Source organism: Microcaecilia unicolor, chromosome 8 (genome assembly GCF_901765095.1).
Source record: "Microcaecilia unicolor chromosome 8, aMicUni1.1, whole genome shotgun sequence".
In the NCBI taxonomy this organism is placed as follows: Eukaryota; Metazoa; Chordata; class Amphibia; order Gymnophiona; family Siphonopidae; genus Microcaecilia; species Microcaecilia unicolor.
In genome coordinates this window covers 59,263,086-59,278,035 of record NC_044038.1, presented here as the reverse complement: position 1 = coordinate 59,278,035, position 14,950 = coordinate 59,263,086, and the positions used below count along the sequence as shown (strand labels likewise).

The 14,950-nt window shown below is 41.7% G+C and overlaps 1 protein-coding gene across 7 annotated transcripts in view; it reads left to right on the top strand.

Moving 5' to 3' along the window:
• RAB11FIP3 (RAB11 family interacting protein 3) overlaps positions 1–12,962 on the top strand; it is a 304,304-nt gene extending 291,342 nt beyond the window's left edge. For 5 of the 7 annotated variants that reach the window (XM_030211109.1, XM_030211107.1, XM_030211111.1 and 2 more), the window contains 2 exons: positions 6,060–6,169; positions 10,638–12,962. In XM_030211109.1, coding sequence (XP_030066969.1) covers positions 6,060–6,169; positions 10,638–10,647 — 120 coding nt within the window. In that variant the 3' untranslated portion in view covers positions 10,648–12,962. Of the gene's footprint in view, positions 1–6,059; positions 6,961–10,637 lie in introns of those variants that run through there. The other 2 variants (XM_030211110.1, XM_030211108.1) reach the window with 1 other exon arrangement.
• The last annotated feature ends 1,988 nt before the right edge of the window (positions 12,963–14,950 follow it).

Below are 14,950 nucleotides of genomic sequence, written 5' to 3'. Positions count from 1 at the left end.
CATGACAGCAGTATGCATGTCCCTGGAGCAGTTTTAGTGGGCGCCGTGCACTTCAGCTAGGCGGACCTAGGCCCCACCCCCACCCTGTTACACTTGTGGTGGTAAATGTGAGCCCTCCAAAACCCACCTGAAACCCACTGTACCCGCATGTAGGTGCCCCCCTCCACCCCTTAGGGCTACAGTAGTGGTATACAGTTGTGGGGAGGGGGTTTTGGGGGGCTCAGCACCCAAGGTAAGGGAGCTATGCACCTGGGAGCAATTTGTGAAGTCCACTGCAGTGCTCCCTAGTGTGCCCGGTTGGTGTCCTGGCATGTCAGGGAGACCAGTGCACTACAAATTCCCCCTCCTCTCACGACTAAAGGGCTTAGATTTGGTCGTTTTTGAGATGGACGTCCTTGGTTTCCATTATGGCCAAAAACCGAGGACAACCATCTCTAGGGTCGATTTGGGAGTCCACGACCGTATTATTGAAACGAAAGATGAACGCCCATCTTGTTTCAATAATATGGGTTTCTCCGCCCCTTCGCCGGGACGCCCTTAGAGATGGTCGTCCCAGTTCAGTTATGCCCCTCCACGTCTTAGATTTATCATAAAGAAACACCGCTACCAGTATCGTGAACTGCTTTTAGCTTTTTGTCAGCAACTCAGATATTCACAAAATGCCTTGTGGTCCTATTAGTATATCAACACATACAGGTGGTGAATGTGTTTCCCTTTTTGGATAATTGGCTAGTCAAGAACACACATTGAGAAAGGGCCGAAGGATCAGTGTACACAACAATCCAGGTGCTGGAGTTACTAGTGCTTGTCATAAAGTACCCCAAGACTCAACTAAGTTTGTCACAAAAAGTGTAATTCATAGGAGCTGTGCTAGTCACAAGTCTGGCAAAAGACCTGCCGCAAAAAAGGGTCATTAATCTAGTGTCCATAGTGGTAGAAATCTAGATGAGTCAGCAGACTTCAACATGGAACATGTTGAGGATGTTAAACCACATGGCTTTAACAGTACATGTAACTCCCCTGCCATGTCTCAAAATGAGGCAAAATCAAAATGGGCCTTGAGCATGTAGTGGACACAAGCTAGACAGTTCAGCCCAATCTGGCAAAAGGCATCCCATTCCAAATTCTATCACTTCAAACAGTTTTTACAACAGATGTGTCCAAACTGGGCTGTGGAACCCATGTAGATTGGGATTCCTCCTCAGGGATCAAGGTCCTTCCAAGAAAAACTTTTATCAGATAAGTTTCTTGAAATTGAGAGTAATCTGGAATGTTCTAGCTGCTTTCAGAGATTAGTTAGTCACCAAAACTATATTGATTCAAACTGACAATCAAATAGTGATAAGTAATGCCACACTGGGAAAAGACCAAGGGTCCATCGAGCCCAGCATCCTGTCCACAACAGCGGCCAAGCATCAACAAGCATGGAGGACAGAGTCATACCTCCACATTCACACAGTCTCCAAACTCAGGAACTTGGACCATCTCTCATGAGATGACCCTTAGAGCCTTGTACCTGGTGAGCAGGGACGACTTCTGGCAGACAAGCTGAATCATGTATTACAACCACAAGTGGTCCCTAGGCAAGGGAGTGGTTTAGAAGATTTTTCAAGAGTGGGGCACCCCCTTGTTGGATCTGTTTGCCATTCCTCAGAATAGAAAGTACTTCAGCTCTGTTTCAGGATAGGAATACACAGCAAACTGGGGGATCTTGTGTACATGTATTTTCCAGTACCCTGAAAGTGAAAACTCTTCTGAAAGTCAGACAGCACCAGGAAGTCATGATTTTTATAGTCCCCTACTGGCCAAGTTAGGTGTGGTTCCCTCTTCTTTTGGAGCAGTTACATAAGGGAGCCCATAAGACTGAGGAATTCTCTTTCACTGGTCATGCAACTCAGGGAACTCTAGCATCAGGTTTCTTGCCTTCACAGCTTGGATATTGAGAGGATAACTATGTCTTCCTTTAATTTGCCTGAAATTATTTCACAAGTAATTCTTGTTTCCAGAAGAGATTCCACTAGAAGGTCCTACAGGTTCAGATGGAATAGGTTGGCCATTTGGTGTGAGGGAAAAACCCTAGATCCCTTTTTGTGGTCCTACACAAAAATTGCTTGAATACCTTCTACATCCTGAGTCAGGTTTGAAAAAGAACTCTGTTAAGGCGCATCTTAGTGCAGCTGATAGTTATAACCATCATATAGAAAGTAAGCCCATCTCTGTACAGATTTTAGTTATTTGCATTTTGCAGGACTTGCATCTCTTGAACCCTCCCAAAAGGCCTCCTGCAGTGTCATGTAACCTCAACATTGTCTTAACCCAGCTGATGAAGACTCCTTTCAAGCAACTTGTGAACTGAAATACCTGACCTGGAAGGTCCTGTTTTTGTTGGTAGTAACTTAGTGTGCAGACTGAGCAAGCTCAAGGCTCTAGTAACTGGTCCACCTTATACTAAGTGTTTCAGCGACAGGGTGGTTCTGTGCACTTGTCCTCAGTTCCTTCCTAAGATAGTGTTGGAGTTCCATCTTAATCAGTTTATCAACCTGCCAATATGTTTTTCACAGACCTCATGCCCGCAAAGGTGAAAGTGCACTGCACATAGTAGATTGCAAGAGAGCCTTAGGCTTGTACTTGGAGTAAGCTAAAGCTCTTAGAAAATTCTCCCAACGTTTTGGCTCTTTTGAACATAACAGGATGGAGGCTGCCATCAACAAATGTACCTCTGTCTAGTTGGTTGCCGGACTGTCTTTCCATCACTTAGGCCAAGGCAGGTTTGACTCTTACATTACATTACACCTTTACTTTTATACTGCATCTACTACCAGGTTCTAAGAGGTTTACATCAAGAAAACCAAGACAGATTCTTAGGAAGTTTAGTGAGAGACAAATCTACTACAAATGGTAGCTTTTAGAGTCTTCTTAAAAAATGATTGAAATCCAAAGAAAAATTAACGCAGGGGAAAAAGAATCCTTCCATAATTTCAGTGCTTGAATGGCCAAGAGTATTGAAGACTCTGAATCCTTTTATACCCTTAATAGAGGGTGAAACAAAAAGAGAATAGCAGCAAGATCTTCTAATTCTATTGTTGAGCTGAAATTCAAAATGAGATATCATATACAATGGACACATCTCATTTAAGATCTTTTAGATCAAACAAGAAAACTTAATCCTGTCCTCCACAGGCAACCAATGTAACTCCAAAAAACAGGAGGAAACACTATCCCTTTTCTGCAATGAGAAAATCAGTTTAACTGTGTTATTTTGTATAGTTTGAAGCTCATGAATAATTCTTTGGAGAACATCTAAGAATATAAGATTACAATAATCTAACTTTGATAATAACTGATTGAACTAAGAGTCTAAATTACTACTACTACTTAACACTTCTATAGCGCTACAAGGCATGCACAGCGCTGTACACCATACACATAAAGACAGTCCCTGCTCAAAGAGCTCACAATCTAAATAAGACAGGTAACAGACAGAACAACTAAGGGGTAAGGGGAATTAAAGAGGAGGGGATAAAAAGGTACTGGCAAGTGAGCAGTGGTTAGGACTCAAAAGCAACGTCAAAGAGGTGGGCTTTTAGCTTGGACTTGAAAACGGCCAAAGACAGGGCTAGACGTACATGCTCGGGAAGTCTATTCCAGGCGTGTGGTGTAGCGAGATAGAAGGAACGGAGTCTGGAATTAGCAGTAGAGGAGAAGGGGACAGGCGAGAGATTTGTCAACAGAATGGAGTGCCCGAGGAGGGGTGTAGGGAGAGACAAGAGTGGAGAGGTACTGGGGAGCAGTAGAGTGAATACACTTATTAGGTCAGTAAGAGAAGTTTGAATTGAATGCGGAAACGGATAGGGAGCCAGTGAAGTGACTTGAGGAGAGGGCTAATGTGAGCATAGCGATTTTGGTGGAAAATGAGTCGTGCAGCAGAGTTTTGGACTGATTGAAGAGGAGAGAGATGGCTAAGTGGGAGGCCGGTGAGAAGCAGGTTGCAATAGTCTAGGTGAGAGGTGATAAGAGTGTGGATGAGGGTTCTGGGAGAGTGCTCAGAGATGAAGGGACGGATTTTGCTGATGTTATAGAGAAAGAAACGACAGGTTTTGGCAATCTGCTGAATGAGCAGAGAAGGAGAGAGAGGAGTCGAAGATGACCCCAAGGTTATGAGCTGATGAGACAGGGAGAATGAGAGTGCCATCCACAGAAATAGAGAAAGGAGGAAGAGGAGAGGTGGGTTTAGGGGGAAAGATGAGAAGCTCGGTCTTGGCCATGTTAAGCTTCAGATGACGTTGAGACATCCAGGCAGCGATATCAGACAGACAGGCTGAAACATTGGTCTGGATGCTGGTTGAAATTTCGGGGGTAGAGAGAGAGATCTGGGAGTCATCAGCTTAGAGATGGTATTAAAAGCCGTGGGATGATATCAGAGAGCCAAGGGAGGAAGTGTAGATGTAGAACAAGAAATTGCTCAAATTCAAAACATTTATGAACTCTTCTCAAGTTTTGTAGAAAGAAAAATGAACTTTTGGTCAAAGATCCAAATTAATCTTTAACTGATAAGGTCTGATCAAAATAAATACCCAAGATCTTTAATACGGGGGGAAAATATATATTTGATTCGATCTACCATTTAGTGTGGGTTATCAAATAGTAGAAATTTGGTTTTATCAGTATTAAGCTTTAAAAGGATCATGGCATCCAAGAACTAACCAAGGCAAGACATATATGAACCAAATTAGTATCTTTTGACAAAGAAAAGAGAACTGGAATAATAGAGATGTCATCAGCACCTTAAGGATCGTGTCACAACTTAGGTTTAACATCAGGGCTATGGCTGCGTTGGTAGCCCACAAGATCAATCTCCGTGGAGGAAATTTGTTTGCAGAGCTGCAACGTAGATATCTGTTCGTACATTCACATTCCACTACTGCCTAGAGCAGGACCCATGATGCAACAGTAAGTTTGACCAGACAGTCCTCCAGAATCTCTTTGAGGACTAGAATCCAACTCCATCACCCCAGGCCCATTTCTTTTCTGTTCCACACTGCCGTCCAAGTGAATTAAAAAAAAAAAAGAAAAGAAAAAATATGAAAAAGGTTACTTGTTACCAAAAATATGTTGGTGTCTTCCTGTTGCAGCACTTTATATGTTAGTTATTTTCCTTTTTTCTGTTAAAGGCAGCCTGCAGCTAGAGAGTCCCATGCTGTGAGGACTTGCTATCCTCTATGTCCTTGGAGAAAACCAAGTTACTTACCTGTATCTGGTGTTCTCTGTAGGCAGCAGGATACTCACCCACCTTCCCAAGGAGTTGCATTCTACTTTTAGGTAATGCATAGGCTGAGGAGGTCCTGCATGACAGCGGCAGACAGGAAATGACATGCATGTGCAGTGAGGTGGATGAAAAGCTTTAATATCACTAAGCTGGAATAGCTTCCTGCATTGGCTTTGTTGGAGATGTCACCTATACTGTGTATTCTGCTGTCCACAGAGAACACCTGCTACAGGTAAGTAACTTGGATTTATAGAATAGTGAAACAGTGACATTTGTACTCTGCAGTAGATATTCATCTCTTTAAGATTTTTTTTTTTTTTTTTGGGGGGGGGGGGGAATGTGGTAATTATTTCATGTGTTTGTTCAATTGTTTTTACAACTTCAAAACAAGTTTGTTTGGGGTTTTTTTTGGTGCATCTTGGTTAAGACCATAGTATTTCCATTATACTATCACAGGTGGTTTGTTCACGACTTATGAACCCACTTTTTCCATATATATATATATATATATATATATATATATATATATATATATATATATATATATATATATATATATAATTTAAATCTTGTTTTCAATTTTATATATTCTTTGCCTTTGGGATGCCATATTTTATGAATAGAGCTATGTTTTTGTGTACCTACTTTTTACATACATATACCCCTGAGCAGTGAGTACATAAAACACTGTTCTGCACACCCAGATCCCCTTAGAAGAATGATCCCTGTATAGTGGAAGCTTTTATGGATGACATGAACAGAACGAACTCTCACATCTTTCCTTTTGCTACAGCTCATGGAGGCAATTCAGAAACAGGAAGAGATCAACTTTCGCCTTCAGGACTACATTGACCGCATCATTGTGGCCATCATGGAGACCAGTCCATCCATCCTGGAAGTGAAGTAAGAACACATGAGCGCTGGCAGCTCACCACAACCACCCTGTTTCAGGGTTCCAAGAGGAAGACCATGAAAGACTGCATCATCTTTGAACAAGATGAAGGCACAGGGCTTTGGGATGAATGGGGAGCAACACGTGAACAAATACAGTGGAGAGAGAGGAAGGGAGACAGCTTTCTTTACCCCTCTGTTTTTTTGGAAGGTTTCTGGTCTGGAGCGGAAATACTTGTTGCATTGGAGAAAGCCAGGGCCCAGAAATATGGGAACAGGGAGGGAGCAGGAGCACCAGAGTGTAGGGTCTGCTGACTACAGGTAGCCCAGGCTCTTCTGGTCTTACTATCCCTTCTGCATTCCTTATGCTCTTGACATTAGATATATCATGTCTTCTGGAAGGTGCCATGGTTCTTACAGGGCAGGAATGTTGCATTTTGGTGTCCTTTAATAAGTCTTACAGATTTCAAAATCTTGATAACAGTATTTCACATAAGTATTAAAAAAAAACAAAAAACAGTAGCTTCCAAACTTCAAGACATAATTGACACTTTCACAAAAGTGTGAAGTCCAGCAGACATTTTTCGGATCCGTTTTTAAAGTATGGTTTACAAGCTGTTAGTGTCCTGGAACAGTATGCTTCATAACTGTTTTCATGGATTATAATGAGTGAAAAGGATTTTTTTTTTTTTTTTTAATGGATGAATAGCAGTTGAGGCCTGTGTGCTAAACCAGCAATTCTCAACCCAGTCCTCGGGACATACTTATCCAATCAGGTTTTCAGGATATCCAAAATGAATTTGCATGAGATCTTTGCATACAATGGAGGTAGTTCATGCAGATTTATTTCACGCTTATTCATTGTGGATGTCCTGAGAACTGGGTTGAGAACCCCTGTACTTAAAAGAAGCTTTTCAATGTTGCTTTACCCCTAGAATCTTGAACAAATCTTCCATGCCCCAAAGGATAAATGCTGGCTTAACTCACCCCAACCCCTACACACATCTCTGGATGCTGCACATTTACACAGAATGCCACAAATTTGATGCACATGGATGGAATGAGTTTCACAGGTCTTGCATGCTCTGACATTGAAGCATCCTTGGCATGGATGTGCCTCTGATATATTGAGAGAACCAAGAACCAAAGTTGCTTTTTTAGTCACATCTTTCCAGTGAAGTCTGAAAACTGGCTGGGTCACAATCACCAGAACAATCCCAAAATATCTTAAGCTAGAAACAGACCTTTGTTATTTTGTTTTGCTGTACACTGATATCCCTTTCCCTGGCTGCGTAGTTGCATCACATCAACAATGTCCATGTCTAGTTCACCATACCAAAAGATAGATGAGTGAAGATCATGAGTGAAACCTTGGAAGCCTGTGCTCCTCACTAGGTGACAGTGGGGCTCATTTTCAAAGCGCTTGGACTTACAAAGTTCCATAGGTTACTATATAACTTTGTATGTCTAAATGCTTTGAAAATATGCCTCAATGTGTCCCTCAGAAGGCTCTCTGCAGCAGGAATTGGACATCTTTCTACTATCCACAGATTCATAGCACAGATTCTTTTGTTTTTCAGTCAAAGTTTGTTATTCACAGGCCACAACTCAATTCATTGGCCCAAAGCATTCCAAGCATACATATGGGAATTAAATACAAGCTATTGTAAATCATTGCACCAAGAAAATCCCTAGTAACCATGAGCAGCTGCTGTATTCTGTAGTACTTCCTACTGTGGTATAGGACCTGAGAACATTTCCCTCTGTTCATCCTGGTCTGATATACAGCCCAAATGCCACAGTAAGCCGCCGTGCTCAGCACAGGTTCCATCTAGCCCAAGCTATGTTCAGCACTGTCAGAAGTTGTCAACTTAAAGAACGGCTGTCATAGTGTTCTCAGAAATAGAAGTGTATACTAATGCTATTATCAGTTCCAGTGAGAGGGCTTTCTGCCTTTAAGATGATACTGTGATAATGGGAAGACGCCTTCTGATAGCACTATAAGAGTGCAGTATGTATAGAGGTCAGAATTCAGCCAATCAGTGAATATGTAATCTGAAATATTACCCTAGATAATTTCAAATTATACCTATAATTCAAGTATATCCTGTATTTAGGAGGTTCCGCTGAATATACTTGTATATCTTAAGCCATCTAAGATAGAAATGGGAGGTAATACCTCATGTGCAGTCTAGTTGGCTGTCTAGCTTATATGTTTAATGGCTTAATATCACTGTTTAGATGTGTAAGTTAGATGTCTAGGTGGCACCCCATTTTGACCATGTAACAATGATCAGAATTATGCATTGTCATGGTCTGGATTTAAACAAAATAAAACACACAAAAGAAAAGTACTAATGTGCTTAACCATGAACATCTACCTCATAGAGCAGTACGCTGCAGTCATTAATTGATAGTTCCCAGTGTCTTTATATCATTTGGATCATTCTGGAATGACTGTTAACACTTTCCAAAATCTCAGCCTCCAATGTTAATTGATTAGTGTTAGTGATATCTTGCCAACAAAAATTCTACTGACCCCCCCCCCCCCCCCCAAAAAAAAAAAAAAAACAACTCAGATCTACACTGGGCCTGTACTACCCTCCTCCTAACTGAAAATCAGTCCAGTTTGTCAGGACTGGGCTGGGGCCACACAGCTTAGTGAGAGGCCAATGCCAAGCCACAATGTTGTTCAGCCATACTTGGGCCAAGTCCTATTATGATAACTAGAACATGTTGATAAACTTACATTTCATAGCAGAATTATCAGTGTCTGGTACACATGGAAGAGGATTTGTCAAGGTTTGTATATTCAAATGAGGCTTTAATATTTATTTATTTATTTATTTATTTATGAAAACGACATATTGTGACATACATGAGGACACAAAGAACCTCCTGATATTCTCTCCTAGATGTGTAGAACAGGCGTTTTTGTCTTGCTTAGCAGATGGTTAACAGCGCCTTGAGATGTCTACTGTGATAGACTTGTTTCCTTTAATATCTAAGGTCAGCTTACTCCTCTGTTCTTGTGTGTACTCCCTGTCTGCACTTTGCCAAGTTACACACAAAGAGCTCAAGACAGGGAGTAGGAATGGGGTCCTGAACTGTCACATGGAGGATGCAAGTTAAGCTGTTTCGTCCTTGGCTATATTATAAATAAGCAGGCCAAGCTGATCAGACCCAGAATTCTGTAATTAAAACTGTGAGTGTAGCAATATTTAACTTTTACATACAGGGGAGAAATCAGCTGCGCTTAAACCTTTTCTCCTTTGTGTGTCTACTGCAGTTAATTCTGCGGTTGGAACTGTGAGGGGCTAGATGTGGCACTATTTAACTTCTACATTCAGGGGAGAATCAGCTGCGCTTAAATCTCTCTCTCCATATGCCTCTTTTGCAGTATTAGCAGCTGTTTTCCATTAACATCCAATCTTGGTTGCAGAACTGGACTATAGTGTCACAGTGCCATACTGCCAAGCCCACCGAGAAGGAGAGCAAAAATCCCCAGGGTCTCTCTCTCTTTCCTGCTCCTGACGGGACCCGGATGATCGCGTCCTGACAGAAGCAGGAGAGAGAGAACTCCAGCTCTGGGCCCCTCGGAAGCTGGGGATGACCCGGAGGAGCAGACACTGCAGGTCTTCCTCCAGTGCTGCTTTTCACTCTGCCCATTGCTTGCTAAGCAGCTGCTTTTCCTCTCAGGCATGCATGCTTGGTTTAGAAACAGAGTATGCCCTGAGAGAAAAAGCAGGGGCAGGCAATTGGCAGAGTAAAGAGTCAGCGCTGGAAGAAGACCTCTTCTGCTGGCGGGGCCTTGGGATCCCCGCCAGCCAAGGTATTTGAATTTCTGTAGCAGCAGCATTCTGGGGGGGGGGGGGGGGGCAGCAGCAACGATCGTAGTAGGGGGTAGCAGCAGTAGCCCTGCATACTGCTGCTTCCTTCTGATTTTGCTGCTGGGTTCTGCAGGGGTTAACGTAACCAATCATGCCCCCCCCCCCACCCCAGTGGAGCAAGATCACCCCCTCCATCTTATCCCAAATATCTGCAGCAAATAAAAAAGCAAATCATGTCACACAAAAAACAGCCATATATTTGTAAACTACAGTTCCAACAAATGCTCTAAAGCAATGCAAAAAAGTAAAAAAAAAAAAAGGATAAAATTAGCAGAAGTAGAAATGTAGAAGCTGAGCTGAATATTTGAAGTGGAAAGGAATGAGTGTTTCATATATCGTTGATTGGCATTAACCATAGAAGGCAATGTTCAATCGGGACATTTCTTTGAAGGAGAGAGTAGCAGACTGGTAGTGGTCTCAGTATTATATATATATATATATATATATATATATATGTATGTGTGTGGCATTACTGAGCCTGGAGTCCCATGGCACCTTCAGGAGTACATGCAGAGCCTAGCCCCAGCCCTGTGATGCAGGAAGGAGCTTCAGCTGGTGTGGGTCATGTGACCATTGTTTTTCTGTTTCAGGATGTACTAATCCATGGACCTCAGTCAGTTTCCCAGATTCCTGAACATAATCAACAGAAACCTGGGCAGTCGGTTGCAGTAATCTGTCTTGGTTATGTGGGGCTCTGCTAATGACACTATAAACGATGGAGGTAGATCCCCTTCTAGGAGTTCAAAACACTACCCGAGAAATCTCTCCCTGACCGTCTCTAATGCTGTACATGGTGTCATCAGTCTTTACCAGTGGCATCCAGACATCCAGAACAAGATTGTTGATTTGTGTGTGGTGAGAATAATTTTATTTCCTCGGGAGCGAGGATCTGCTGCTTTTAGTTTGTACTTTGACATCCCAAAGGTTGAGATTAGCTGTTAAATAGCTGCAATGAAGACGTAGCTGAAAACTGAAAGGAAAAAGCATTTGTACTCTGTTCAGAACTGACATATTTTGGATCTTTTTAGCAATGTTTGTGGTGCAGAAAGTAATCATGAAAAGGGGTCTTTAGTAATTCTGTGCACACAGAACTATAAAGCAGACGTCCCTTCATAAACATCCAGCTGCACTAATAATTCATAATAGGCCAATCTGCTTAATTTATTTCCTGTCTCTACCCCTCAGCCCTGCAGGAGGACTTGTAGCTGGCAAATAAGAGGGCTCAGCAGTGCCTTTTTATTGGAGGAAGTGAATGGAGTCTCTGTGAATGAGAGCACTGTGATATTGCCTTGGTTTTACTTCCTAAGGGAATGCGTTCCCCCCACTCACTTAAAGGACAAATCTAGTCAAAGTTATATACTATTATTATTCATACAAAAAGTGTGCTTTTAGGGGGAGAGACTGCCATTAGGGCGGTACCATTAAAGTAGACCTGCTTTACAATAAACCCAACTGTTGTAGAATGGTTGTATCACACCCTGACCACTTCAATAAGACTAAAGAGGAAACCACTGTTTCAGAAAAACGTCCAATGATATTTTTTCTTTTTACTTTTATTTATTTTTTTCATTTGGTTTTAGTTCATTTCTTTTAATAGTTCAGAGCACCACCTTCTAGGCATTCTGACCTCGGTATCAGAGGCAGGCAGCATAGATTTCTTTCACTGTCTCTGCAAGCATACACAGCAATGTTTTCAGAGTGTAGTTTGGCTTTGTTGTCATATATCTCTTGTCAGCTGTCTGGTTAAATGGATTGGATATTACAGATGTCCTCCTAGCAGCTGAGGATTCCTTTCTGTTCAGTAAAAGGGAGAACAGAGACTCAAGGTTGAAACACTCTCTGAAAATGCAGTTGTTGAAAGCAGAAAATCCAGTATCTTTCACAGAGAACCTGCAAAAATGTCCAGCACATGGGAGCCAGTGAGTCTGTCAACCCCAGTATTGTGCAAGCTCCTTCACTGCCAGGGAGGGGCACCCCCCAATCATTTTGAAGTGTTGGTGCCCATGCCTTGAGAGACTGCGGAGACTTACCATCATCGTTGGTAATATGCTTGTGTAAAGTCCTGAATGAGAGAGAAAATAGTGCATATAAAAGGTTAATATTTCCTTGTCTGTATGCATAACATACAGTGAATTTAGCAATGTGTCACCAGCACTTTGAGTTGTAAGATGATTCTGTAAGGTCCACCCTGTACTCTTCCTTCCCCCACCCCCCTCCCCAAAAAAAGCTTGAAATGCAGATTCTGCCTGTCACCTGAGAAAATATGTTCTCTTTATCAATCATGAAAACTCTAGGGATGTATTTGTATCTTGGATGGATATATCAAGGGCAGCATAGGAGTGCTCTGATTTGGGGAAGAGGCTTGGAGTTACATTATGAGTCAGCGTTTCTCTGCCGTCATTTTTCCAGGTAGGCACATGAATACTCTGGGGCTCACCAGGGCACGCTGTGGAGAGTGTACATTTTCCAAAGAGCCTCAGGTGTGTGTTATGTAAATCAGTGTATATTTGGACAAATTTTTGTATCTTGTAGAATACTGTAGGTATTTTTATAGAATGAAGGCAGAGCAACATTTTTTAAAATACTTTCAGGAGGAGCAAACAGTATCCTTGTGTGTATATATATGAATATAGATCTATAAATATGAATGAAGTTGAGCTTTTCAGACTTGGGATAGTGTATGACCCCTGACATTCTGTTTCAGTTTTGTTTGATCAAGGAGCAGTCCTGTAAATAGTCACTAGAAACCAGAGTAAATGTAGACAAACTTCCCAGCATTTGACTTGCACAGTGAACATGCTTTAATTCCGTGTGGGGGTCTGGAGAGTGGTTGTAAAAAGAATCTCCAGCAGCCGCCATAGGAATTCTAACATGATGATGTTCATAACTGTCAAATTAAAAGCTGTTCCCATGAATCTTGTCTTGTGTTCTCACTCATTGAATGATTATGAATGACAACCTTGGAAAGTAACTGTATATACAGCCTTGAGCTGAAAGATAGTTCCGGATCTGTGGGCGCATACAGATACAACCCTTTTTGGGGTGTTATTGGAGTAGGGAATAGGGCTTAAGTAATACCAGCCTTAGTGAGTGACATGTCAGAAGCAACTGTGTTCCCTCTTATCCTTACATCCAAGCTCACTATGCCATACTAACTCCACAACCAAATATAAAAATAGAGTGTGCCTTTATTTACAAGAGCAGCAAAGATAATATGCAAAGAAGGCAAGAATAAAGACACAGGAGTCTTAGCATAGAAACAGCTTAGAGTAAATGCATCTAAATTCCTAAGCTAGATTCCTAAGTAAAAGAGTCACACTGAACCCACAGCACTTATACAAAAGTACATGGCATACTTACAATCTGATGCAGACTTCTAGCTGGTGGCAGCATGTTCATCAGATGTTCAGTCAGATTCAGCACAGTCTGCTCCTTGGATAGCATGTTAACACAGCAGCCTTTTGCCTCAGGTAAGAGCTCCTTTATATACAGAAATCAAGGGCTGCAGCTGTGTTAATGATGTACATTCTGGCCTTTGGGGGTGACGCACACATAACTTTGTTTACCCCAAGTATTGTGGCTTCAAGGGAAAACTGATTGTCTCACTGACACTACATTGAACAGTCACCTTGCCAAGAAGCCGGGGTTTCATAAACAATGTGCAATTTGCCAGACACAGTGTCTCTCCAGCTGCAAGGGTAATTCCAAGAGTCCTTGGCTGTTCTGGGATGTCGATGCTGATGATAACCTTGTTATTCTAGCACATCAGGCCCCTTGTCAGTAGTCTCCATCTCTGCACGGAAGGTTGCAGCTTCAGCAAATAATAGGCTGTGCATTAAAAGATGGAATAAGCTTGAGTTTGCATTTTTGAAGTCAGGTTATTAATGTTGGATAGTAACATTTATTATAATCCCGTATATTTTTGTTATATAGGAACACACATATTGCTTCATAGCGCTTGTTTTAATCCTACAAAATCTGTCCCGTAATTCACAAAGGCACACAGTTTGATTAATTCCAGACAAAAACTAGTTGAGGTTGATTTTCTTTTTTGCCATTATAGCCTGGCCATTCTAAGCTGTAGTGGATGGAGGGATGTGGGAATAGCTGATGTTCACTCTTATATACCACTCATACAACGCATAAAATTAAAATATCAAGACTTAAAAACCATCTCTTACTACAGGAACAGACTATCCTCAAATCCCAAAAGCAAGTTCAAAAAAGTAAGTTTTCAGTGCTTTACAAAAAGAAGGATAAGAAGTGTCCAGCTGGAAGTACTGCGGAAGAGAGTTCCACAGTACAGGTGCAAGAAAAAAAAAAAGAGACTTTGCCCTTGTAGACTCTGGCCAATACTTAGTGTATAAAAGTTTATCATACAACTTTATAGGCTACACGGCTGTGTTTCGGCCAACTGGCCTGCCTCAGGAGTCTCTCAAAGGCATCTGTACAATAAGATCAATATTGTTTCAGCATAGGTTGTAAAAAACCGCTGTGAAAACAGGTATGATGGAACCACTCTGTGAAGTACTCTAGTCTTGGTGCGAAAGAAGAAAACCACCAAAATGTGCCTCACAACTGTCAAACCGCTTCTCTGGATCAACATGAAAATGTCTCCAACCTATACTGAAAACAATATTGACCTTATTGTACAGATGCCTTTGACAGATTCCTGAGGCAAGCCAGTTGGCCAAAGCACAGCTGTGTTGAGTCTATAAAGTTGTACAATAAACTTTTAGACACTAAGCATTGTGAAGATATTTCTTTGAGTCATCTTCGCTGTCTCCTCTTTTGGATACAGTATCCCCAGAACTGGGATCCTGACACCATGACCCATCATTTTTAACTATACAAACATTTCTCCCCTTCCTCTGATGATGTATCTAATATGAAAGCAGCCGTT